This window comes from Dreissena polymorpha, chromosome 11, assembly GCF_020536995.1.
Source record: "Dreissena polymorpha isolate Duluth1 chromosome 11, UMN_Dpol_1.0, whole genome shotgun sequence".
Classification (NCBI taxonomy): domain Eukaryota; kingdom Metazoa; phylum Mollusca; class Bivalvia; order Myida; family Dreissenidae; genus Dreissena; species Dreissena polymorpha.
The window spans coordinates 63988202-64012148 of NC_068365.1; the positions used below are offsets into that span (position 1 = coordinate 63988202).

The following is a 23947-nucleotide window of genomic DNA, read 5'->3' on the forward strand; positions in this document are numbered from 1 at the left end:
ATGTGACCTACTGAAGTGAAGAAACTATTACAAAAATATCTCGGATAAGCGACAACAAAAGAAATTGTCGGAAAGGACATTCGCAAAATGACCAATGTCGGATTAAAAAATGTATAAATAATCGTTGGTACTTGAATTCATGGTTCAGCGGACCAACGAAATCAATGAAAATTCGTACTACACGAAATTTAATGGTTTTACAGTATTTAGTCATCCTAGCTTGACCGTGACATTGATCTGTCTTTATAAGATTTTCACATTTTAATTTACAAAAAACAGAGCCTTTCTCTGGGAAAACTTGGCTTAATGCATGTGTGTGATGTACAAAATGTGTGTGATGTACAACATGTGTGTGATGTACAACATGTGTGTGATGTACAACATGTGTGTGATGTACAACAAGTGTGTGACGTACAACATGTGTGTGATGTATGTGTGTGATGTATGTGTGTGATGTACAACATGTGTGTGATGTATGTGTGTGATGTATGTGTGTGACGTACAACATGTGTGTGATGTATGTGTGTGATGTATGTGTGTGATGTACAACATGTGTGTGATGTATGTGTGTGATGTATGTGTGTGATGTACAACATGTGTGTGATGTATGTGTGTGATGTACAACATGTGTGTGATGTACAACATGTGTGTGATGTACAACATGTGTGTGATGTACAACATGTGTGTGATGTACAACAAGTGTGTGACGTACAACATGTGTGTGATGTATGTGTGTGATGTATGTGTGTGATGTACAACATGTGTGTGATGTATGTGTGTGATGTATGTGTGTGACATACAACATGTGTGTGATGTATGTGTGTGATGTACAACATGTGTGTGATGTATGTGTGTGACGTACAACATGTGTGTGATGTATGTGTGTGATGTATGTGTGTGATGTACAACATGTGTGTGATGTAACATTTTGGTACTTTTTCATTCAAAGCAAGTCTCTTCTTAGCAAAAAATCCATTCTAGGCGAAAAGTGTAAACGCTGATAAGCCTATGCACGAGCTTATCTGGGACAACAGATTTTGCCCTCGCATTAAATCTTGTTTTCTGGGAGTGAGACTGAATTTGTAAGATCACTGTGATGATCTGTTTATATTTTCAGATGGAACAGTGAAAATTCCACAGGTGCGAGTGATAAAAATGAAGAAAGTTGACATAACTAAAGGGAAATTAGATCAACCTGTTATTAAAGGTACTCAAGAATTCAAATTCAAAAGCATACTTGTAAAATTGTAGTTGCTTTGGTTAAAGAAAAAATAGGAAGGTAAAATTTGATCCTGCGATAACTCAAAAAGTACTCAATTAAGGTTGATGAAACTGGCATGTGCAGCCCTTTGTTGACATGGCTTTTAAGCAAAGGGATGCTTCAATTTCCAGGTCAGGCCATGGGCCTAATGTATTATCTGTTTGTGTTCGTTACAGGTCTGAAGTTATGTAGAAATTAGTATAGGACACATACAATTAAAACAAAATCAAACACTTTTCAAATGCAGGTATTTGCCAATAAGGGATTTTATTGGCCAAATATTACAGCCTTTTACAGGCTGTTTCCCAATGGTTTATAAATTCAAAGAATTTGCTTTTTCGGTTATGTTTTGCTGTGGTGACATAAATAATAGATAGCAAAAAGCTGCAACCTACCATAAGTAAAATGACGATGAAACTGATGGAGATCCTGTTCTTACTACAACAGCATTCACTCTTTCCCACTCTGAAGCAAAGTGAAGATGGCTATGTGCAAACAACATAAAACCAGAACAGCTTGCAATCAGGATTCATGCTGTTTGCCAAAACTCATTATCTAAGGGTTGGAAATAAAGCCTTATGCAGAGCTCCAGATAAGGATTTGTGAAATTAGTAACGGTACTGCCACTGGCAGAAAGAAAAGGAGTAACGCTTAAACTCAATTAGTACCTGTACTACCATATCCAAAAATACAGGAAGTACTGTACTACCCGTGTTCTTGGATATTGAAGGGTGTATAACTGACTTTACAGAAACATTTGCAGCAATTATAATAAATATATGTAGCTTCTTAAACAGTTACTGTATTAGGTTTTCCATTCTGAATTATGATGCAAATACAACTACACATTACAACTAATGACTAATACTATTTCTTCATTTTTCTTGACAAGAAAACACAAGCCAACTAGTAAGCTAAGTAAATGAACACTTATTTCACTTTCTCATTCGTTTCTCATCATGTTTTCTAACGTTTTAAGCCACCGATGCAATCAAATCGTTTAATATCGGGGCGACAATGTCTTTTTCTGGGTTTACATATTTAATGTCAGGATGGTTAGACGACACCGTATGTAGCCATTATATGACAACAAAGTGTTGTTTTGAACCGCTTTCGGTTAAGCCGGCATTCCATTGCGCGCAGACATATTGTTTTTGACAGATTTACAAGTTACAGGAAACCACGCGACAGAATAGACATAAATATATGAACCCAGTCTACAACTTTTCGGTAATTTAAATTAACGAAAAGCGTTGTTAGGTTAGGGACCAATAAAATAAATCACGCCGTGCTGACGCAGACGTATCGGTACGGCCAGATTGTTTTCGTAAATGCGTAAAATGGATATTAATGCCGTTATTTTACGTCCAGTTTATAAAAATAAATGCGTAAATCTTCATGAAAAAGGCGTATTTACGCCTGTACGGCCCTTATCTGGAGCTCTGCTTATGAACTTGAATCTTGTAAAAATGTCTTTAATTAAATTTAATTTAATAAGGCACTACAAATGTGTCAAAATACGTATCGAAGAGGTAAAGGGTTGACCAAATTTGGGACTGCTGTTGGGTGTGTGACAAAGCTCTTTTTTTCCAAATAAAAAATAAAATAAATTATTGTAGAGTTAAGCATTTTCTTTTATTTGACCAAGTTAACTACTTTTTACCTTAAGGTTATGATTTCAAGAATTAAGATATTTGTTTCATTGAAATTAAATGCATGTAAACAATCAACACAAAATTCTGGGGGGGGGGGGGCAAAAATGGACAAAAATATGCAATGTGATAGTTTCTAAACCTGTGGCTCAACTGAATTTCTTGTATTTGATCCAGATTCTACTCCAAAAGCGAAGAAATCAGAAGGGAGTGGCACACCTAAGCTGGCAACAGATGAGGATCTGCAAGAGAAGAGGAAGAGGGTGATTAAGATGGTGAAAGAGGAGGTAAGAAAGTTCGGTTACATTGAACCTTAGATGGTCAAAGGGCAGGTAAGTAAATTATGTTACATGGGACCGGAGATAGTTAAAGTGGAGGATAGTAAGTTACATTTAACCTTAGATTGTCAAAGAGGAGGTTAGTAAATTAGGTTACATTGAACCCTAGATGGGTAAAGGGGTGGTAAGTAAATAAGGTTACAGTGAACCTTAGATGGTCAAAGAGGAAGTAAGTTAATAAGGTAAAATTGCACTCATTGACATGGTAAAAGAGGAGGTAAGTTAATGAGGTTTCAATCCAAAAAGATGGTCAAAGAGGAGGTAATTAAATATGGTTACATTGCTTTTAAGCATTTTATCATTTTCATCACAGAAGCAAAGTTAAATTGCTATATTGCCTATTCAGGGCAACACTGTTCCAAGTCTATTTTGCATAATTGTTCAGGAATAAGAAAACACTTGCTTTTATGTATACTCTTTGAAATCTAACGCATATTTTGGGTTATATCACTGTTAAATATAATTTCAATATGTAATTAAACATAAATGAAATAATATTACAAATTATAAAATAGATATTAAAAAGTATTGGAGTTCAAACAGTTTTCCCACTATGAATTGTAGCAATAGAAAATTTTGGTTTGGTGAAACTTGCAGTCTGTTCAGGTATTTTTGCTGTTTGCTGGCAATCAGTCTTTGGGTTGGGAATGAAGCCTTTTTAAACTTAAATTATCTATGAAAGTATGAAAGGTGTTCTATTAAATATAATTTTCTAAGGGAATACAGACGGGACAAAGTGGGTTTCTGAGTGGTAAAGGGTCACTTTAGCGTTGGGCTACACAACACGCTGACTGTTAAGTCCTTGGTTTATATATCTTACTGCTGTTTGCCATGCAATATGAATTTTGTGAGGGGTATACTAGAATCACACTCTCTGTCAGTATGTCTGACTGCAAAACGTGTTTAAGTTTGTGGCCCAAACTATATAACATTTCTTAATTGATCGAATTTGAATTTGAATATGTCATTCACCATCAAGTATGGATTTGTAAGCCATATTGGCTATACATCCCACTGTTGGATTGCGCAACACTTCACTTATTTCTTAAGCTTTTTATTTTTTAATTTATTAATGATCCTTGATCTGGGAAAACTGGGCTTAATGCACATCCCCACATGCAAATCATGGATGACACTTTCTGCCCAAAACTGGATTTTCCTTTCATAAGAGACTTCCTATAAATTAATTTTTTTATAAAAGATAAAAGCGTTGTCCCTGATAAGCTTGTGTGAACGTTATGCACATGCATTTAGCCCTGTTTTCCGAGAGCACCATTCAGATGTGTCACATGCATTTAGCCCTGTTTTCCGAGAGCACCATTCAGATGTGTTACATGCATTTAGCCCTGTTTTCCGAGAGCACCATTCAGATGTGTCACATGCATTTAGCCCTGTTTTCCGATAGCACCATTCAGATGTGTCACATGCATTTAGCCCTGTTTTCCGAGAGCACCATTCAGATGTGTCACATGCATTTAGCCCTGTTTTCCGAGAGCACCATTCAGATGTGTCACATGCATTTAGCCCTGTTTTCCGAGAGCACCATTCAGATGTGTTACATGCATTTAGCCCTATTTTCCGAGAGCACCATTCAGATGTGTTACATGCATTTAGCCCTGTTTTCACAGAACATGCAGTAAGCCCTGTTTTCACAGAACAGGACTCATATTGTTTTAATGTTTATCAGACTGAACAGAAGGACAAACCAAAGCATGTTTCCATAGAGACGTGTTTTGCGTGCCAGGTGAAGTCACCGCGGCGAGGCTCCCTATACTGCAGCGAGGAGTGTCAGGAGACACATGCAAAACACAACATACCAGAGGGAATCCTCAAGAAAAAGAAGGTCTGTTTAGTTTAACCCATTCAGCCCTAGGGTTATATATATGCGTCCAAATAATATACAGTGGAGTTCCTAGCGTCGTATTTATGCATCCAATAATCTAGAATGTGAATTCCTATTGTCGTTAACATAAACCAACGTAGATGTAGCTCTGAATGCCTAATGACTTTAAAATACGTCTGTTGAAATACGGCATCCTCAAGAAAAAGAAGGTCTGTTTAGTAAAGTCCATTGCGACTCAGATACTGATGTTGACCCATTTGTAGTGTCTTAAAAAATCAAATTTAATTTAAGACATGTTAAAATAAATTAAAAATCGGAAAAGCTTGATTTCCAATCCTAAGATGTGAGCAGCAAACAGCATAAAACCTTAACACCACTTGAGGCACATGCATTAAGCCCAGTTTTCTAAGACCGTTGCTAATATTATCCTTGTAACAATTAATTGCTCTATAAAGTTATGTTCTTTGCTTAAAAACAAACAGGGCAAGGCATAAGTCAGAAAAAATGTTGGATGAAAATGTTCCTCTTTTGTTCTCAAAACCAGTATTTACCTATCAGTTTTTAGACTAAGTCTAAAAAGTAAATTATCTCTTTGTGTTACTGTACGACTTGAACCTAAGCAAGTATAATATTAAATACACTTGTGTTCTCAATTTTGACCTCAAAGGATGTGAAAATCATACTTAAATGCCAAAGGTCAAATGTCACCATGAACCAACTTGTCTGGACTTTTACTTTGTCGTGCAGTTTGAAATAACTTTCAGAGCAACCTTATTGAGGCCCCATGTTGTCCATTACAGTGTGTATCTTAATATCAAATTTTGTTCTGAGATTTGGCCACATTCCAAATCTCAAAATGTGTATTTATTTTTCCCAAATGACGGTCTAAAATTCCCAATTGAAGGTTTTAAATAAATAAATGTCTGCCATTCAGAGCAAGAAGCCTGAGCGTCACATTGCAGTGGTAGAGCGGGGAACGGGTAAGACTCTGACGGGAGATAAAGCGCCGGCTGAGAGCGAACTCACCACGTGGCTGCAGGATAACCCCACGTATGAGGTGCTGAAATCTCACAACCTTCCTGTCGCAAGTAGGTGATGGTGTTTTCTATTTTAAGAATTTGTCTTAAACATTTAGCAGTACATGTGTATGATAGGAACTTTTATGTGTTTGTAGTCCATTAAAATAAAATTGAATTTAAGACCTTTTTTACTAGATTCAATGCTTAAAGGCGTCGATTCCAACCTTTACTTACTGATGAGCAGTGAACGGCATAAAACATGAACAGACTGCAAGTTACTCGCATTTTGTGCAGGTTTTAGGCTGGTTGCACATATCTATTCACATTTTGCTTCTGAAGCTGTGATTTTTTTGCCCCAAATTACAGCCTCTAACAGGCTGTTTCTAAATGGACAGAGTAACATTTTTTTCCCAAAAATCTGATCAAAATTTCCCAAAAGATGCCAAACTTTTGCAATAAACTAAATAGTTGGTTTATTGAGTTTAATATACAGAAATATAATTATGTGGTCCATTTTTTATATAAATAAAAAAAAAAGAGTTTAAAATGCACCTTTAGACATATTAAAAATAGGAATACAATTATTTATAATAATATTAATAGTGTTTCACGTTTTTTCCCCAATCCAAACATAAAGCCCCCAAAAATTACTGTAGGGAGAATGGGTACAGACCATACTGTTAAACTTTTACGTTTTTTTGTTATCAACTGCCCAAGGTAAAATATATCCGTCCTTATGTTAAATTTGTGAATTAAAATCTTCTTGGTTATGGACAATCCCACATAAGAGGTATAGAGTAGGTGGGTGTATACTTCTTCTACAATAATTTAGTTTGAAACATTAAAATGATGTAGATAAATATTTTGCATATTGTAGAAAAGAATGATTTTAATTAAATTTTATATTTATTTTGCAACAGTTCTTAGACGGGTATGTGATTTTTTTCTCTTTTGAGCATTGATTTCCACTCTTTTATTTCTAGGATAATATACAAATAGTTCTTTGGTAAACAAATTAGCCATGCTATGGGATAATGGGGCTTAATGCCTGTATGTTATCTGGGACCACACTTTCCTCTTTTATGAAACTTTTTATAGCCTGTGTGAACTGCTCATGCTAATCTAGGACAACATTATTCAGATCAATTAAGCCCATTATTTTCAGAGTAAGGCTTTATAAATATATTTGCTGATGCCCATCTTTGATTGTCCACTTCAGAGCCTTTAGTTACGCCAGAGAAATCCAGTTCTAAGTCTTCATCGGGGTCAAGCAAGAAGTCTTCTAAGTCAGAGCCATCCAAGTCTGACAAGAGTGAGTCTGGACCTGAACCCATCAGACTCAATGTACGCAGCGGGCTCAGGGACGCCTTGGCTGCAAGGTACGTGGAATTATACACTCAGGGACGCCTTGGCTGCAAGGTACGTGGAATTATAACTCAGAGACGCCTTTGCTGCAAGGTACGTGGAATTATACACTCAGGGACGCCTTGGCTGCAAGGTACGTGGAATTATACACTCAGGGACGCCTTGGCTGCAAGGTACGTGGAATTATACACTCAGGGACGCCTTGGCTGCAAGGTACGTGAAATTATACACTCAGGGACGCCTTGGCTGCAAGGTACGTGGAATAATACACTCAGGGACACCTTGTCTGCAAGGTACGTGGAATTATACATACAGCCTTGTTCTGGGAAAACTTGGATTATTGCATGTGCAAAAAAAAAATAACCCAAGGTGACCGGAAACTGTAATTAATAAGGTTGAAATGTACCAAAGTTGATAAGATCCCTAGGGTATTATTTCACGTTTGCAGTTAACATGATGGAATACAAAAAAGAGCTTTCTCTTGGAAAATGGGGCTTAATGCACATGCATAGTGTCGTCCCAGATTAGCCTGTGCAGTCAGCACTGTCTTATCAGGGAAAATACTTCGCTATTTTGTTTTAAAGGAAGTATTTTCTAAATGAAAATCCACTCTATGTCGAAAGTGCCGTTTATGAATAGCCTGTGCAGATTGCACAGGCTAATGATAACTACAGTTTGCACACAAGCATTAAGCCCCATTTTACCAGCGTGAAGCTCAAATCTACTGAGCAAGTGGCCTTTCTATCAACACGGAAAGTTGTTGTTTGGCAAATTAAAAAACTCTGCAAAATTTTCAGGCAGTCAAGAGAAGGAATATATTCATTGCTTATATTCACAATTAACCCTTTCAGTGCGGGAACCGAATTTTGAAGTCCTTTGCAAACAGTTTGGATCCTGATGAGACGCCACAGAACGTTGCGTCTCATCAGGATCCAAACTTTTTGCTATTCTGATAGTATTCTTTGAAAAAAATCGAAGAAAATGCTAATTTTAGTATTCAGCAGACAACATTTTAGCAGAAGACAAATTACCCAGCATGCAAAGGGTTAAAGGCTAAAATAAAATGTTGTTTCTCACAGGGCTGCGAAGGCAGATGACGTTCTCCTATCTAGCAGTGAGATCAAATCTCTCGCCCTGTCCATCGAGGGCGAGCTGTTTAAGTGTTTCAAGGACACGGACTCAAAGTACAAGGCCAAGTACAGAAGTCTGGTCTTCAATATCAAGGACCCGAAAAATAACGTAAGTCTGGTCACAGGCCTTTCTCTGGCCTTTTTGGGAAAATGCAATTTCGGGATAAGAATTTTTGGGGTTGATAAGTCCACTTATTGGGGAAATCCAAAAAAACACTCTTTATAACAATTCAAATTATAAGAACACAATCACATAAATTATAAATAAAGTTAATTCTTTCTAAAAACATAAAAACCACCTGAGCCGCCAAATTCAGTTTTAATAAATAGTCAATACATACTTAAAGACTTGTTAGAGTAAGTGTAAAGTTTTCACTAACAAGTTTTGCAGGTAGCGTGTTTGTTGAATTGTGACACTATTTTATATGAAGACTTCAGCATCTAAGTATAAAAGATGCAGGGAAAATACAAATACAGAATTATTTCACCAAATACAATGTGATTAAGGTTATTTGTATTGGAAACAATACTTGCTGGCTGCGTTAGACTGGCCTTTTAATAAAAAATGAGAACTATTAAAGATTTTGTAATGAAACACAATGTGTTGGTACCGGGTATCTTATATCCAGGTGTGTAAAATTCCACTTTTCTGCTTGCATTGGCAGAAATAGTAATCCTGGCGAAATACTCGGCACATCTGGCAACCCAAATTTCAGATCAGTTAGAGTTTTTATTTGTAACAAGTGGTTGCCTAGAAGTGACTGGTAACACTGTGTCCTTGCTGCGTATTGTATGATTTATGTAAGGGAACAATGGGGCCAAATGGATGTGTGTAAAATGTCGTCCCAGTGTCCTTGCTGCGTATTGTATGATTTATGTAAGGGAACAATGGGGCCAAATGGATGTGTGTAAAATGTCGTCCCAGTGTCCTTGCTGCGTATTGTATGATTTATGTAAGGGAACAATGGGGCCAAATGGATGTGTGTAAAATGTCGTCCCAGTGTCCTTGCTGCGTATTGTATGATTTATGTAAGGGAACAATGGGGCCAAATGGATGTGTGTAAAATGTCGTCCCAGTGTCCTTGCTGCGTATTGTATGATTTATGTAAGGGAACAATGGGGCCAAATGGATGTGTGTAAAATGTCGTCCCAGTGTCCTTGCTGCGTATTGTATGATTTATGTAAGGGAACAATGGGGCCAAATGGATGTGTGTAAAATGTCGTCCCAGTGTCCTTGCTGCGTATTGTATGATTTTTGTAAGGGAACAATGGGGCCAAATGGATGTGTGTAAAATGTCGTCCCAGTGTCCTTGCTGCGTATTGTATGATTTTTGTAAGGGAACAATGGGGCCAAATGGATGTGTGTAAAATGTCGTCCCAGTGTCCTTGCTGCGTATTGTATGATTTATGTAAGGGAACAATGGGGCCAAATGGATGTGTGTAAAATGTCGTCCCAGTGTCCTTGCTGCGTATTGTATGATTTTTGTAAGGGAACAATGGGGCCAAATGGATGTGTGTAAAATGTCGTCCCAGTGTCCTTGCTGCATATTGTATGATTTTTGTAAGGGAACAATGGGGCCAAATGGATGTGTGTAAAATGTCGTCCCAGTGTCCTTGCTGCGTATTGTATGATTTTTGTAAGGGAACAATGGGGCCAAATGGATGTGTGTAAAATGTCGTCCCAGTGTCCTTGCTGCGTATTGTATGATTTATGTAAGGGAACAATGGGGCCAAATGGATGTGTGTAAAATGTCGTCCCAGTGTCCTTGCTGCGTATTGTATGATTTATGTAAGGGAACAATGGGGCCAAATGGATGTGTGTAAAATGTCGTCCCAGTGTCCTTGCTGCGTATTGTATGATTTATGTAAGGGAACAATGGGGCCAAATGGATGTGTGTAAAATGTCGTCCCAGTGTCCTTGCTGCGTATTGTATGATTTATGTAAGGGAACAATGGGGCCAAATGGATGTGTGTAAAATGTCGTCCCAGTGTCCTTGCTGCGTATTGTATGATTTATGTAAGGGAACAATGGGGCCAAATGGATGTGTGTAAAATGTCGTCCCAGTGTCCTTGCTGCGTATTGTATGATTTATGTAAGGGAACAATGGGGCCAAATGGATGTGTGTAAAATGTCGTCCCAGTGTCCTTGCTGCGTATTGTATGATTTATGTTCGGGAACAATGGGGCCAAATGGATGTGTGTAAAATGTCGTCCCAGTGTCCTTGCTGCGTATTGTATGATTTATGTTCGGGAACAATGGGGCCAAATGGATGTGTGTAAAATGTCCACCCAGATAAGCCTTTGCAGTCAATATTAGGGACAACACTCGCGGCTTATATGAAATGTTTCATTTAAAACAAATTTCTTCTAAATGAAAATCAAGTTTAGGCACATGCATTAAGCCCAGTTTTTGTAGAACAAGGCTTCTATCATTCCAATTTTTCATAAAGTTCTGGTTGTGCAGGGTTTATTCCGGAAGATCCTGAATCACCGTATCCGGCCCAGCAAGCTGGTGCGCATGTCAGCTGATGAACTGGCGTCCAAGGAGCTGGCACAGTGGAGGGAGCAGGAAACCAAACATGTAAGTGGAGTGAGCAGGAAACCATACATGTAAATGGAGGGAGCAGGAAACCAAACATGTAAGTGGAGGGAGCAGGAAACCAATTATGTAAGTGGAGAGAGGGGGTAACAAACGTGTATTTGGAGGCATGGGGTAACCAAACATGTAAGTGGAGGGAGCAGAAAAACAAACATGTAAGTGGAGGGAGCAGGAAACCAAACATGTTAGTGGGGGGAGCAGGAAACCATACCTGTAAGTGGGGGGGAACAGGAAACCAATCATGTAAGTGGGGGGAGCAGGAAATCATACATGTAAGTGGAGGCAGGGGGTAACCATGAAACTGAACATGTTTTCTCTCATACTGTTACCCACAGTGTTTTGTTCCATAATGTAACCAACTGTGTTTCCTTTTTGCATGTCAGACTCTAGAGATGATCAAGCAAGTGGAGACCTCCAACCTCAAGGAGCCTGTACACCTCACCAAGAAGACTCACAAGGGAGAAGTGGAAGTGGAGGAGGAGGATGCTGACCTCTCTGCCCTCGCTGACGAGGTATGTAACTTTGACCTTTTCTGACCTTTCACCTAGTTATAAGCACTACCTTAGATTCAAATTTAAAGAAGATACAGTGAGGTGGTGCTAATAGAAAAGGAGGGCCAAACCTTACAGTATAACCTCGTCTTACATGTGTTGTCTGTCTTCCTTTGTGAGTTGTCAACTGGGTAACATAAGGTCACAAACTAGGTCAGTAGGTCAAATAAAAGAATTAGCTTGTGATTACTACACAAGTCTTCCCTTTTAAAAAATCTTTATAAAATTTGCTCAGAACTTGCATCATCCTTTGATTGTCATCAACTGGGTGCCTAGGTAGAAAACTAGGTCAGTTGGTCGAATGAAAGAATAAGCTTGTGAACACTACACACGTCTTCTCTTGAAAAAACCTTGATGAGACTTGCTCAGAACATTTATCGGTATGGCCTTCTTGCTTCAGGTGAAGCCCGAGACAACGAAGGTTGAGTTGAAACCTGAGAGTGAAAACCTTCCGGACAGCACTGATGATCATGGCAAGCACCTGTTTGATGCTAGCTGCAAGATCTGTACGGGAAAACTGGTCCTTGGACCGGAAACAACCCTGTCTAAATCTCAGGTTTGTGAAGATCAATTACCCAATTTAGCAAGGCAAAATACGTTCTGTGAAAGTATTGAGAAGTTTTTGAGAAAACAAAGAGGTTTAAATCTGAAAGATTTATGAAGTATTTGGTAAGTTTTTCTTTAGTCAAAACAGTAAATGACAAAGTTTTTTTAATTTAAATGTTATTTGAAAAGAAAAGTGTGTTCGACTGGTATGTCTAAGACTGATGTGTATATAAGGGGTCAACACTTGCAAGGCTTCACTACAAGCATTTGCCCATATTTACCCTTTCCAACTAGGAAGCAAAAGGAAAATGGCTATATACAACCAGCATATAACCAGAACAGACTGCAAGTAACTCAGGATTAGTTCTGGTTTATGCTGTTTGCTGCTCATCAGTATCTAAGTGGTGGAACTGAAGCCTTTTAAACTTGAGTTTAGTAAGAAAGGTCTTAAATTAAGCTTGATTTTTTAAGGGACTACAAACACGTTTAAGTGAGTATCTGAGGGTTAAAGGGTTAAACAGTACGATAATACAAGCAATCATGTTGTTTTTGCAGTCTGGGAAACCAGAGTCCTCCCCCATCAAAGCTGTGACCACAGAAGCACCGGTAGAGAAAGAACTAACCAAGGCTGAGAAAGACTTACAGGTAACCATGGCAGCTAGGAATGTAAGAAGGGAATGTGTTAATTTCATCCTGGGTGCTACAGCAGGAAGGGTATATCAGTGCTTCAGCTAGGATTTGAAATAGGTTTCAGTTAAAACAGTGTTTCTATTATGAATAAAACTAGTTTCACTGTGAAAAGCTAGATAATTTATTTAAAACCTTCAATAAAATGAGGTTTAGAATAATATGATACCCCCCTCCCATCCCATGGTGCAAAAAAAGGTATTATGTGACATTGAAATAAGAAGGCACATGGTACCTATCTGGACCAATAGGGCGATAAGACCAAATAATCATATGGGAGGCACAATGCTGAGCCGTTCCATTTAGCTTCCTAGCTTGAGCTCTGGTTTATTTAGGGGTCACTCTATAGTTGAGCATAAAGGTTGTAAAGCAATCTTCTTGGACATTTCCTAACCGAATATTTGAACCTATTGATTACTTAGTGTGCATGAACTGTAAAAAATTCGTGGAGCGAAATACTTATACATCTGTAACGCAAATTGATTGAAATTTCAGTTAATTATGTCGTCCCCATAAACTATTCAGTTTCTGGAGTGAACTTCTTTGAGGACGTTACATTTCAATTTAGCATATATAATCAACATGAAGTGCTTATGTCCTGTATCCTGGTTGCTAGGCATGGATTTTTTCTGTTGCTAGGCAGAAGAGGTTGTCAAGGAGGTCCTCAAGGCCATTCAGAGGGCGAAGGAAGACGCCCGCAAAGAGGAGATGGAATCCAGGGTCACTGTCAGGTGGGTTGGAATGGAGGTTGAATATTTGTGTACCTAACAATCAAGTATGTAATCAGTGTTCTCTGGAAGCAATTGCTGCCAGCAATTTCACCGGTTAATAACAATCTTTTCCCCAAAATATCAATTGAAAACAGCGCAAAAAATACCTGTTTTAGTTCTGAGTTGCTGGCTACTTTGAAAATGTAACTGGCTTCTCAAATGTGTATGGAGAACTCTGATGTGAACTACGTCATTGTCACCACTTTGTTCAAATTTTAACAATTTGTTAATAAACCATGGCTCAAGTTGAGAAATTTATATTCTTTGGCTTATCTTCATACGAAGGCTAAATTCTTCATACCGTTGAGCTGATTTTTGAGAGTGACAATTTGACCAAATACACTCAAATCTTCCAAATATATATGTAAACGAAATATATAATTATTCTCCTCATAAGGAAGCATTCAGTTGCCGCCTTGTCCGTTAGTCTTAATTATGATTTTGATTGAATGTTGTTTGCATGGCCTTGAATTGTATTCCACCAATAATCGTTTCTGTCCTACTTTATGTCTGTCAGTGCTCTTATTTGGTTAGTTGGTCTGATTTCTTGTCCTTCAATTAACTGTTCAACAATTGTCCAAAGCACTAGAACATGATGTTTATAAGGATTAAGACCTTGTGGCAGAATGTTTGGCCTGCTCATATTCAAAATGGCAAATTCTGACACAATACAGCATGCAGAAAGAAAGTCTCTTCATAACATAAATTCAGTAAAAGCGGAAGTGTGTCGTCACTGATTAGTTTTGGCACAGGCTATTCTGGGATGACACTGAGGATATTTTTGGATTCGGTGGATTATCGATTTTAATTCACGAGTGATCATAGAAAATAATTTTATATTTTATATGATAAGGAGTGAATTAAAATCGATAATGCACCGAAACCAACAAATTTTCTTTTTATTTTATGCTTTTTTCACAGTTTATATACATTGTTAAAGAGTTAAACTAAAGAATTTCGTTGGGGAAATGACATCATTTCGTCACAAAAATGACGTCATTTAACATCACTGATAATTTTCATTGTTTGAAACAGTGAAATTATCAGATTTAATTCACTGATATTTCTCTATAAACCACAGGAAAGCATAAAATAAACTTTATGCTCATGAATGCAGTCCCATTTTCCCAAAGCAAATTGGCTCCATAGTTGTTCAGGTCCCATGTCATTGAGTTTTTCTTTCAAAGGAAGTCTCTTCTTAACACAAATCAAGTCTAAGCAGATATTGATATCCCTGATTAGCCTACGTGGACTTTTCGTTCTTGCATTAAGCCCTGTTTCCCATAGCCAGGATTGCATTTTCTCCATATTGTTCAGGTCCCCTGACTCGGCGTTAAGTTCTGGGCTGGACAAGAACACAAAGTTTACCCCCATCGGTCCTTCACTCTGGAAGGGCTGCATTTACATGCAGGACGTGTCCAAGTTTGTCACCTCAGCGTACAGGGTTACTGGGCCAGTAAATCATTTGGTAAGTTTTGTTTAAACCTATATATGTTAGCTTGATTGCATCCAAAGCCGTATGATTATAACAATACTGTCAAGTCCGTTTCCCTGGTAGACCCAACACGTGGTGGTTTTGGGGAGATCAAAGGAACGCTCCCACAGTGGGGACCAAACCCATGACCTATCTCTCGCCATATCCACTATGCAATGGCGACCTTAATTGGTAATTTGATTTTCTTGTTGGCCTAGCATGCTCTTTAACTCAGTTGGTAGAGAGCTGGACAACACAATATTACATTGTTTCTCTTGATTGAGAAAAATGTATTTGTCTGTAGTTCCTACTATCAACTTGTAAAAAAAACGTTTTCAGCAATTTTGCAAACGAGATTTTCAGTAATGAAAAAAATCCCTGTTATTTGTTTTAAAAACTCCCAGCTCTTTACAAAACAATCTTGTTTCAGGCCCTGCCAGACACTATCTGTCTGTGTGGCAGGATATCCCCGGAGCATGTGTGGGACTACCTTAATAAGATGAAGCAGTCAGCAACCAGGGTATGTTGCCTTTTCCTTTATATAATCATGATGCCTTCATTGTGGACTAATAGTAAGCTACTTATCTTTATTTCCGCATAGTTTACTTTGACAAACTTGCGCTGTTTAGTGATGTCATTTGTTTATGAATTTGTTATTGTACTTTTTCCATCCCAGGACAATTACCTTAATTTGAAATCTTAATTACAGGGTTATCATGTCTCTTCTTTCCAACTTATTTGCTCCTGTTAATTCCCTAGATTGCTACATAAAAATTCTTGATTTCTGTTCTCAGATACCAATATTCCAATAATTTTCGTTCACTTTTTCAGGATATTTGCGTAGTACGTTTCATCCCAGGCACGAACGAAGAGAAGGCAGCCTACATCAACCTATACTCATACCTTAACAGTCGCAGTCGATGTGGGGTGGTGGAGAACAAAGACCGCATGATCAAAGACTTCTATATCGTACCCCTGGCCTCTCACAGCAAGATCCCCAGCGTACTGCTGCCGTTTGATGGTCCAGGCAAGTCCCTTCAATTCTTTTCTGTTCCGTCATTTATGAAACAAATTAATACATCATTTGTAGATCAATGTATAACTGGTATTTTAACTGCCATATTGTTGACATGTTGGCATTCTCTTGACAAATGGAATTTAATTTGATTTACTAAAAAACTATATTTGTATGCCCCAGATCGAATGATCGGGGCATATTGTTTTTGGCCTGTCTGTCTGTCATTCTGACCCAAAACTTTAACCTTTGTTAAAGTTTTATAACTTTTGCAATATTGAAGGTAGCAACTATATATTTGGCATGCATGTGTATCTCACGGAGCTGCACATTTTGAGTGGCGAAAAGTCAAGGTCAAGGTCATCCGTTAAGGTCAAAGGTCAAATATTGTATTTTTCTTTCCTAAAACTTTAACCTTCGTTAAAGTTTGGTCATTACTTTTTTAATATTGTAGATAACAACTTGATATTTGGAATGCATGTGTATCTCATGGAGTTTCAGGTTTTGAGTGGTGAAAGGTCAAGGTTATCCTTCAAGGTCAAAGGTCAAATTTACGGCTTCAAAGCGGTGCAATAGGGGGCATTGTGTTTCTGACAAACACAACTAGTGTTTGGAATATGCTAATGCTAATATAACTGATGTATTAATAATAATTTAAAAAAAATTAATACAGTTGGATTTAGACCTGGATTCTAAGGATTAAAAATTCCGCATTTTGCAAACCAGGCTTTACCTAACTAAACTTTAAATGCTATCTAAGTAATACTCAGTTTTCAAAATTATAAATAAATGGGATACAACTGCTTTTTCAATTTTATAAATTTCGATCAATGGTGACTATAGATGACTACCCATTACAATTTTTGTATTTGTTTCTTTTTTTTTAAACATGTGGCTTTTGTAACTTTTGTGACGAGTGACATTCTTCAACATCATTTCACAGGGCTGGAGGAGAACAGATGTCATATGCTTCTTGGGGTGATCATACGGAACAAAGTCTCGCGACACGAATCCTCTAGAAGTAAGACATCATCGACATCAAAGTCGGGACATCACAGTCAGCACCACAAGTCAGCTCTGAAGTCCGCGCTCAAGGATCCTGTAAGAAATAATTGAAAAAATCGCCACATTGGTGCAAAAAGGCACCATGTGCCTTTTTTTTCAATGTCATATGGAACCTTTTTGCACCAATGGGGCGATATGCATTTGTTAGTTTGCTCTCTTTTCAGTTCAACTCAGGGTGAGTTATGTTATTGCTGTTCGTCCATCTTTGCAAACAACGTTTCTTTGTAAACGTCTGTGCATTTTCAAGAAACTTCATTGTTATTATAGTATGATATTCTTATTTAAAGCTATTCAAATTCTAATGATCTGTTGAAAAAGGTAGTTCGCCAGAGCTGAACATAGATTAAAAAGCAAGTTAAATAATTATCCCCTGAAGCCCCAAGTGTCTGAGGTCTTATATCTGGTATAACAATTGCGACCCTATTCAACGTTTATTTAGAGAATGCACCTGAGGTAACAATAATTGAAAAATCATCAATTTAACAAATATTTGCCATTTTTGGGGATTGCAAAAGGGAACCCTTGCTGCAGAAATCGGCTCAAATAAATTCACGGCACAACGTGCATCCATTTTTAAATTACCAGAAGAAACACATGGAGGGAAACGAATTTTTTAGTCCAGAAAACGAGCCATTTTAGGATTGAAATAATTTTCGTATGCCCTCAACTGCAGTCATCTATATTAACAATTAACAGTTAATCCAAGAAATCTCAGATTGCTTGACACCTATAAACAAGTTCAAGCCTGCCTTTATAAAAGTCCGGTTCAAACTTTGCCGGTGCAAGTCTTGTGCTAATTAAGATGACTGTTTGTTCACAGATACAGGTATTTTTTCTCAACGCTAAAACGTCCACAATTTGATCACTGCATATGGTTCATTACCATGTGTGATGCTTTCAGATGGAGACCTCCTCAGAGAGCACGGAGAAATCGTCGGCGTCAAGTTCGCCAAAGTCTTCAACGGGAAGCACTCCGCAGACGTCAGGCGATAAGAAGAAATCCATTTCGTTTGACCCCATTATTAAGGAGTATTCACACATCACTGATCCAGGTACTGGGGCGAGAATAGCAAATGGCTAACTTGTAGAAATTTTTTAAACAACCATATGGCTTTAATGTGGCTATTTAAGTGATGCACGGGCATTTGAAAGGTTACAAAATATTGACTCTAAAGTATATTAATAATAAATGCCTGAAAAGTAATTGGTATCATGACCTTTGATCTTGAATTGGAACATGCGTCCAATTCTTATATATCTCCTTTATTGATGTGGTGCCTATATATGCCTTGTTTGTTTTAGAAGAGAGTTACACCCCAGGCAGTGATGACCCCATGGACTTAAATGCCCCTTACGATCCTGAAAAAGAGGCACATAAGGGGCCACGGGCCAAGAAAGGTTCATTCTCTTGCTTTGTAATTTATATAAAAACAGTTGTCCCACACGCTGTGTGGTCATGTATGCATTTATTTCACCTGCCACTTTAAGGCAAACCTTCCATTTCTGATCTTGCCAAAATAATGATTGTAATATACTATTATTTCAGACAAATCATCAGACGCTGTTACAAAGATGATCGAGAAAATTGCTCAGAGCAAGAACCCTGCTGAAGCAACCGCAGCCATGGTCGCAGCTTTAGCAACCACGACGAAATTTGGTAATCAGCGAAAACTCCTGCTGGAGTTGACGAAAAAGGTCGATGAACAAAAGAAACTTTTAGAACAAAAACGAATCTCTGCAAAGCTAGGCCAGTCTCCGACAGCTAGTGGGTCTAGTCCGGCTCAAGGTGTTGCACAATCGCCGTCACATGGCGCTGTCCCAGCGCCGAATTCCGGGCTTACCTCGAAAGATCCGAGAGTAAGAGCCCACGCGGCGCAGGCCCTAGCAGCTGCATCATCGGCAGCAGCGCCAACAGACGATCTGGAAGCGATGGATATCGATCTCAGAGACCATACACAGCGTTTGCCCCAGCCTAGTGCAGGGATCTCATCTGACAATCTACTCGTCACTTCAGGTGCTTCGCAAGTGTCATCATCAAAATTAACAACATCGATGCTAAAAGAGTCTGTGTCGTCGTTGTTGGCCTTGACTTCAGATATTACGGCTTCTTCAGAAACAAAATCTTCGTCTTCCCTACAGTCATCAGATCTTGTTTTAAAAGATTCAGTTATTGATACTGGTGACAAGAAGCATGTTGTGGACAAATCATCCATTGATGCTAAGATAGAAGAAGAAGAAGCCAACATGAAGTACGATATTGTAATAGCATTACAGGCTGAAATAAGTGGAAAAAATGAACAACCAATAGATACTCTCAAGAAAGAGGTTAAAGACAGTAAAAGTCAAAGTGAGAAATCAACATCTAAGGATGTTCCAAATGTGACTTCATTATTCAAGAATCTGGCAAGTTCTGATTCTAGTGCTAAATCTAGTATTAATTTACCAACAGCCCTGATGTCCTTGTTTTCCAAACTACCCGGCTCTGTTGAAGAACCGGATTCAAATGCTTCTAAACTTGTAATACCAGGGCTTGAAGATTCCACCGAATCAGCTGTTACGGTTCCTACGGAAACCGACACGGACCTAAGAAATTCTGAAAAAATAGAAATTTCTGAGAGAAGACAATCAAAGTCGTTCCTTGGCTTCGACTACGATTCAGATTCCTCGAGTGGAAGTTTTGAGGGATTTGATGACGACGGGACAAAGAAATTGAGTCCAAGAAAACGACGACTTGTTCAGAATACTTCAGAAAGTATTGAGGTTCATACGGACAATGCTAAAAAAGCTGCTGATGTTGATCTTAGGAGTCAACCTGAAGTGGAAAGCACCAAAGACGAAGATCTTCGAACCGATCCAACTGATATAGATCATCGTCCAACGCTATCATTACCACCTGGGGTATCGCAGGCGTTACAATTCCAACCTTTCTTGGCACCGAACCAGCCCCCATCCACTGGCGAAGATTGGGCACCGTCACATCCTATGATTGCACCGCCTATTCGCTGTAATGAAAGTGTCTCAGAGTTTAAAGGAATTGTTCATCCGCCTCCTGTGCCCTTTGATCCGCCACCGTTACCTGCTGAGCCACCAAAACCTAAACCACCAGAACCGCCCGTGAAGAAGAAGAAAACTGGAGAGGAACGAAATGTGGATGAAAATGAGGAAGAAGAGTATATGTCTCGAAATAAGAAGAAAAAACTTAAGAAGATGAAAAAGAAAAAAGGTGAACTTCTCCCTAGCGATGAAAGATTGAATAAAATTGTTTTAGAAATCGCTAAAAAGAAGCCTATGACTCCTCCGCCAGTACCCCCAGCAGGGACCCGAATGCTTCCCGGTCCCTTTTCTATGGCTTCTTCAATGCATGGTTCGCCGTCACCAGCTCTTTTGCCAACGCCACCCCCAGCCCTTTTGCCGACACCGCCATTCTGTGGACCTCCCCCGAATGTTTGGGGGTCGAACATGGGGCCTACAGGTTGGACTACTGGGGCAAGTATTGCGCCAGGTATGCCCAAGCAGGCCCATTTTCCGCCTGATATGCCTTCACACTTACCATCCCCAGGCTTTCTGCTGGACCCATCGCGTTTTGGTCCTGGACCCCCTATGCCAGGTCACACCGGACCTCCGCCCGGAATGCAGCACGGACCTTTGTCCGGGAATCCTCCGTCGTTATTGGATCTCCCCCTTACGGCACCAAGGCCATCGCTGATGAAAACCATGGGCCAAATGCAGTCCACAAGTTCCAGCCTAGTGGCTTTCGATTCAGACGAAAGCAAAGACAGTGTACCAACTCCAGCCATGTCTTTTGACCTCGAACTGGTTCCATCCAGTGAAACTCAGTTTGAATTCGGACCAGCATTGCCGGTAGCGTCATCATCGTCTTCAATGCAAGCAAATACGACCACTGTATATACCGATTCGGCAGCCCCTCCCACTCCAGACAGTAACAGCCATCATCGACATCACTCACACAGTCGGAGTCATTCAGGAGACCGTAGTCATCGTTCTCACTCGCGCGATCGGGACAGAAGGGAGCGTGACGGTCGCAGGAGGGACAGACACGACTCGTATGACAGGGATCGTCACCGGAGCAGGTCACGTGATCGGGGATCCTCTGATAGGCATCACAGTGGGGCACATGGGTGGTCACATGATCGACAAGGTCGGGATCGCGGTGACAGACGACATGGACAGGGAAGACATTCAAGAAGATAATAATCTCGAACTTTGAAGTCACAGAGAAAGTATTGCACACTTTTTTAATCATACGATGTTGACTCTTTGTTTCGCACCTATTTAGGTAATATGGATCGTCACATGGTATTGATCATTTCATAAGACGACATTATCATGTAAGACATTTGATCATGTCATAAGACGACATCATCATGTAAGACATTTGAGGACGTAGAAAGCACATTGCATATACTCGTTTATAGGGCAACATCTCAGATAACATCGCAATGTTAATTAAAAAATGTAGCCTAGGACATTTTCTCCAAAGAATTGTATTAAGGTTTGTGCTTCATTGGACGCTTAATCGAATCCAAGAATTAGAAATTTTAACCACAACTTTCCATTGGAAAATGTGAATTCATACCCTGGTTATATAGACAATAAATTGTTCAGTTTGAATAATGTATGGAGTAAAAACAACAGAAAATGATGTTTTTGATATAGGGTTCTTTTAATATAAAGGTTTAATGGATATAATGTTATATTTACTTGTAAATACTGTATTGTTGTGAACTTGTTTATTCATTGATTTGTTATTGAAAGATATGGTGTGTTAATATTGGTTAGACCACAATTTTGGGGTAACTATCGTGTTTAATACACTTTGCGGTTTTAACGATCACTTTTACTGTTTTTTTAAATGCAAAACAAACTGTTATAACGTTTTATGTTGTATATACTGTAGAGTTTATTTAGAAAATTGCATTTTTTTGCCACTTTCAAGTATTAAATGTTTCATTTGAAATAGAAAAAAAATGTTGTTGATGTTAACTTAGAATTCAGTCATTGTTTTATTTACATTCAAACTCGTGTTACAGAAGTCGACAGAGACAGGCAACATACGAAACTGAACTCAAATGAATACTTAAAATATTTTCATTTCTTTCAACGATATCACAATTGTTTTTTAAATTATGCACTGAATCTAATGCACTAACTACAAAAATGTCTCTGTCCCAGGAAGTTGAAGGCTTTTAGCATTGCTTTTGTTCTTCTCTTAGTACGTCACAAGGCTTTTAATCCCTTTATAACTTAAATATGGAACTTCAGTGTGGATTTCACTCAAACATCCTTAATGTGTAGATTATTGTAAAGAAAGGAATAAGTCTTCTGACGAGTTTTGGAATAACTATGGCCCCGTTTTAGTCCCATACTGAAATTTGTTTTTCAACTCGTTTATAATTATTAGTTGGATATCACTCAAACTGTCGCAGTGTGATCATTGGAAAAAGAGATATGCCTGCAATGCGTTGAGGTAGAACTATGACCCTTTGTTTGTGTTTCAACTATACCATACATAGTCCAACATGTTTTGTTGTCAAATCCTTAAACTACTGGATGGATTAGTCTCAGATTGTCTCAGCCTTAATGTGTTTGATGATCAGTTTTGGCTAAAGTGCTTCTCTTGTCCTCGTGTCCACTGTACATTTATATATCAGATGTGTATGTGTCGTTGGGGCATCCATGTCTGTGACACATTCTGGAAAACAATATTGAACATGCGGCTGTATACATATTTTCATTTATGCAAACCATTAGTATACAGTTTTGTATTTGTTGTTTGCGAATTAATTTTAGGTTCTTATCGAATTGTTTTGAACATTTGTGTATCATAACCAATTGTGTGATTTCAACAATGCATGTTTTTTGTAGCCGCTTTTGTGTTTTAAATAATTGTTGTTGATGCTATGCTAAAGTCAGTAAGCTGTTACTGACTGTTAGACCAAAAATTAACATTAATCTTTTGGATATTATTCGCTTTTTGGAAAATTGCATACTGCTCGCATGGGCTCTGATAGTACAGTGAAGATACGATTTTGGAATGACGTACAGTGTTTTTAGTGATTTTTAGTAGTTTTTAAATATGGGTCGTGCTCTGTGAAAAGGGGGTTTAATGCATGTGCGTAAAGTGTTGTCCCAGATTAGCCTGTGAATTCCGCACAGACATCAGTAACGACACTTTCAACCTTAACTGGATTTTTGCTTAGAAAATACTTTCTTTAATCAGAAAATATCATAAAAGCGGATACAAAACAAAGGCTATGGACCGTGTGTGTTAACACCACAGTAGCTTCTAAGAACAATCTACAGTGTTTTAATATCCGATGGGTTAATGTCTTAGAACCTTGTCTGACAGTAAGAAATAAAATACTGCACACTTTATGACTGTGTTTTTGTTGAATTATATACGACAATATAAGTTACAGTGATTGTATATCAAAATTAATAGCATGTGAGTAAATTTCATTTGCCGAACTGAATTGTATAATTATGGAAAAACATGTTCATCATATGGTTTGCCATGAGGTTTTCAAGCTGCAAATGCTGCCTTACATACAAAATCATTTTTAGGGAGAGTTCGTGACTTAAGGATCTAGCAGTAGCCCTGTATTATGCAG

At 38.5% G+C, this 23947-nt stretch overlaps 1 protein-coding gene across 3 annotated transcripts in view; it reads left to right on the top strand.

The window, feature by feature from the left end:
* LOC127851908 (death-inducer obliterator 1-like) overlaps window positions 1-23711 on the top strand; it is a 62150-nt gene extending 38439 nt beyond the window's left edge. For 2 of the 3 annotated variants that reach the window (XM_052385870.1, XM_052385869.1), the window contains exons 14-31: window positions 1118-1207; window positions 3091-3200; window positions 4939-5094; window positions 6029-6182; window positions 7333-7492; window positions 8558-8717; window positions 11073-11189; window positions 11591-11719; window positions 12159-12314; window positions 12860-12949; window positions 13631-13722; window positions 15079-15229; window positions 15666-15755; window positions 16067-16262; window positions 17194-17351; window positions 18217-18367; window positions 18618-18713; window positions 18862-23711. In XM_052385870.1, coding sequence (XP_052241830.1) covers window positions 1118-1207; window positions 3091-3200; window positions 4939-5094; window positions 6029-6182; window positions 7333-7492; window positions 8558-8717; window positions 11073-11189; window positions 11591-11719; window positions 12159-12314; window positions 12860-12949; window positions 13631-13722; window positions 15079-15229; window positions 15666-15755; window positions 16067-16262; window positions 17194-17351; window positions 18217-18367; window positions 18618-18713; window positions 18862-21527 — 4922 coding nt within the window. In that variant the 3' untranslated portion in view covers window positions 21528-23711. The remainder of the gene's footprint in view (window positions 1-1117; window positions 1208-3090; window positions 3201-4938; window positions 5095-6028; window positions 6183-7332; window positions 7493-8557; window positions 8718-11072; window positions 11190-11590; window positions 11720-12158; window positions 12315-12859; window positions 12950-13630; window positions 13723-15078; window positions 15230-15665; window positions 15756-16066; window positions 16263-17193; window positions 17352-18216; window positions 18368-18617; window positions 18714-18861) is intronic. The other variant, XM_052385871.1, reaches the window with a different exon arrangement.
* The last annotated feature ends 236 nt before the right edge of the window (window positions 23712-23947 follow it).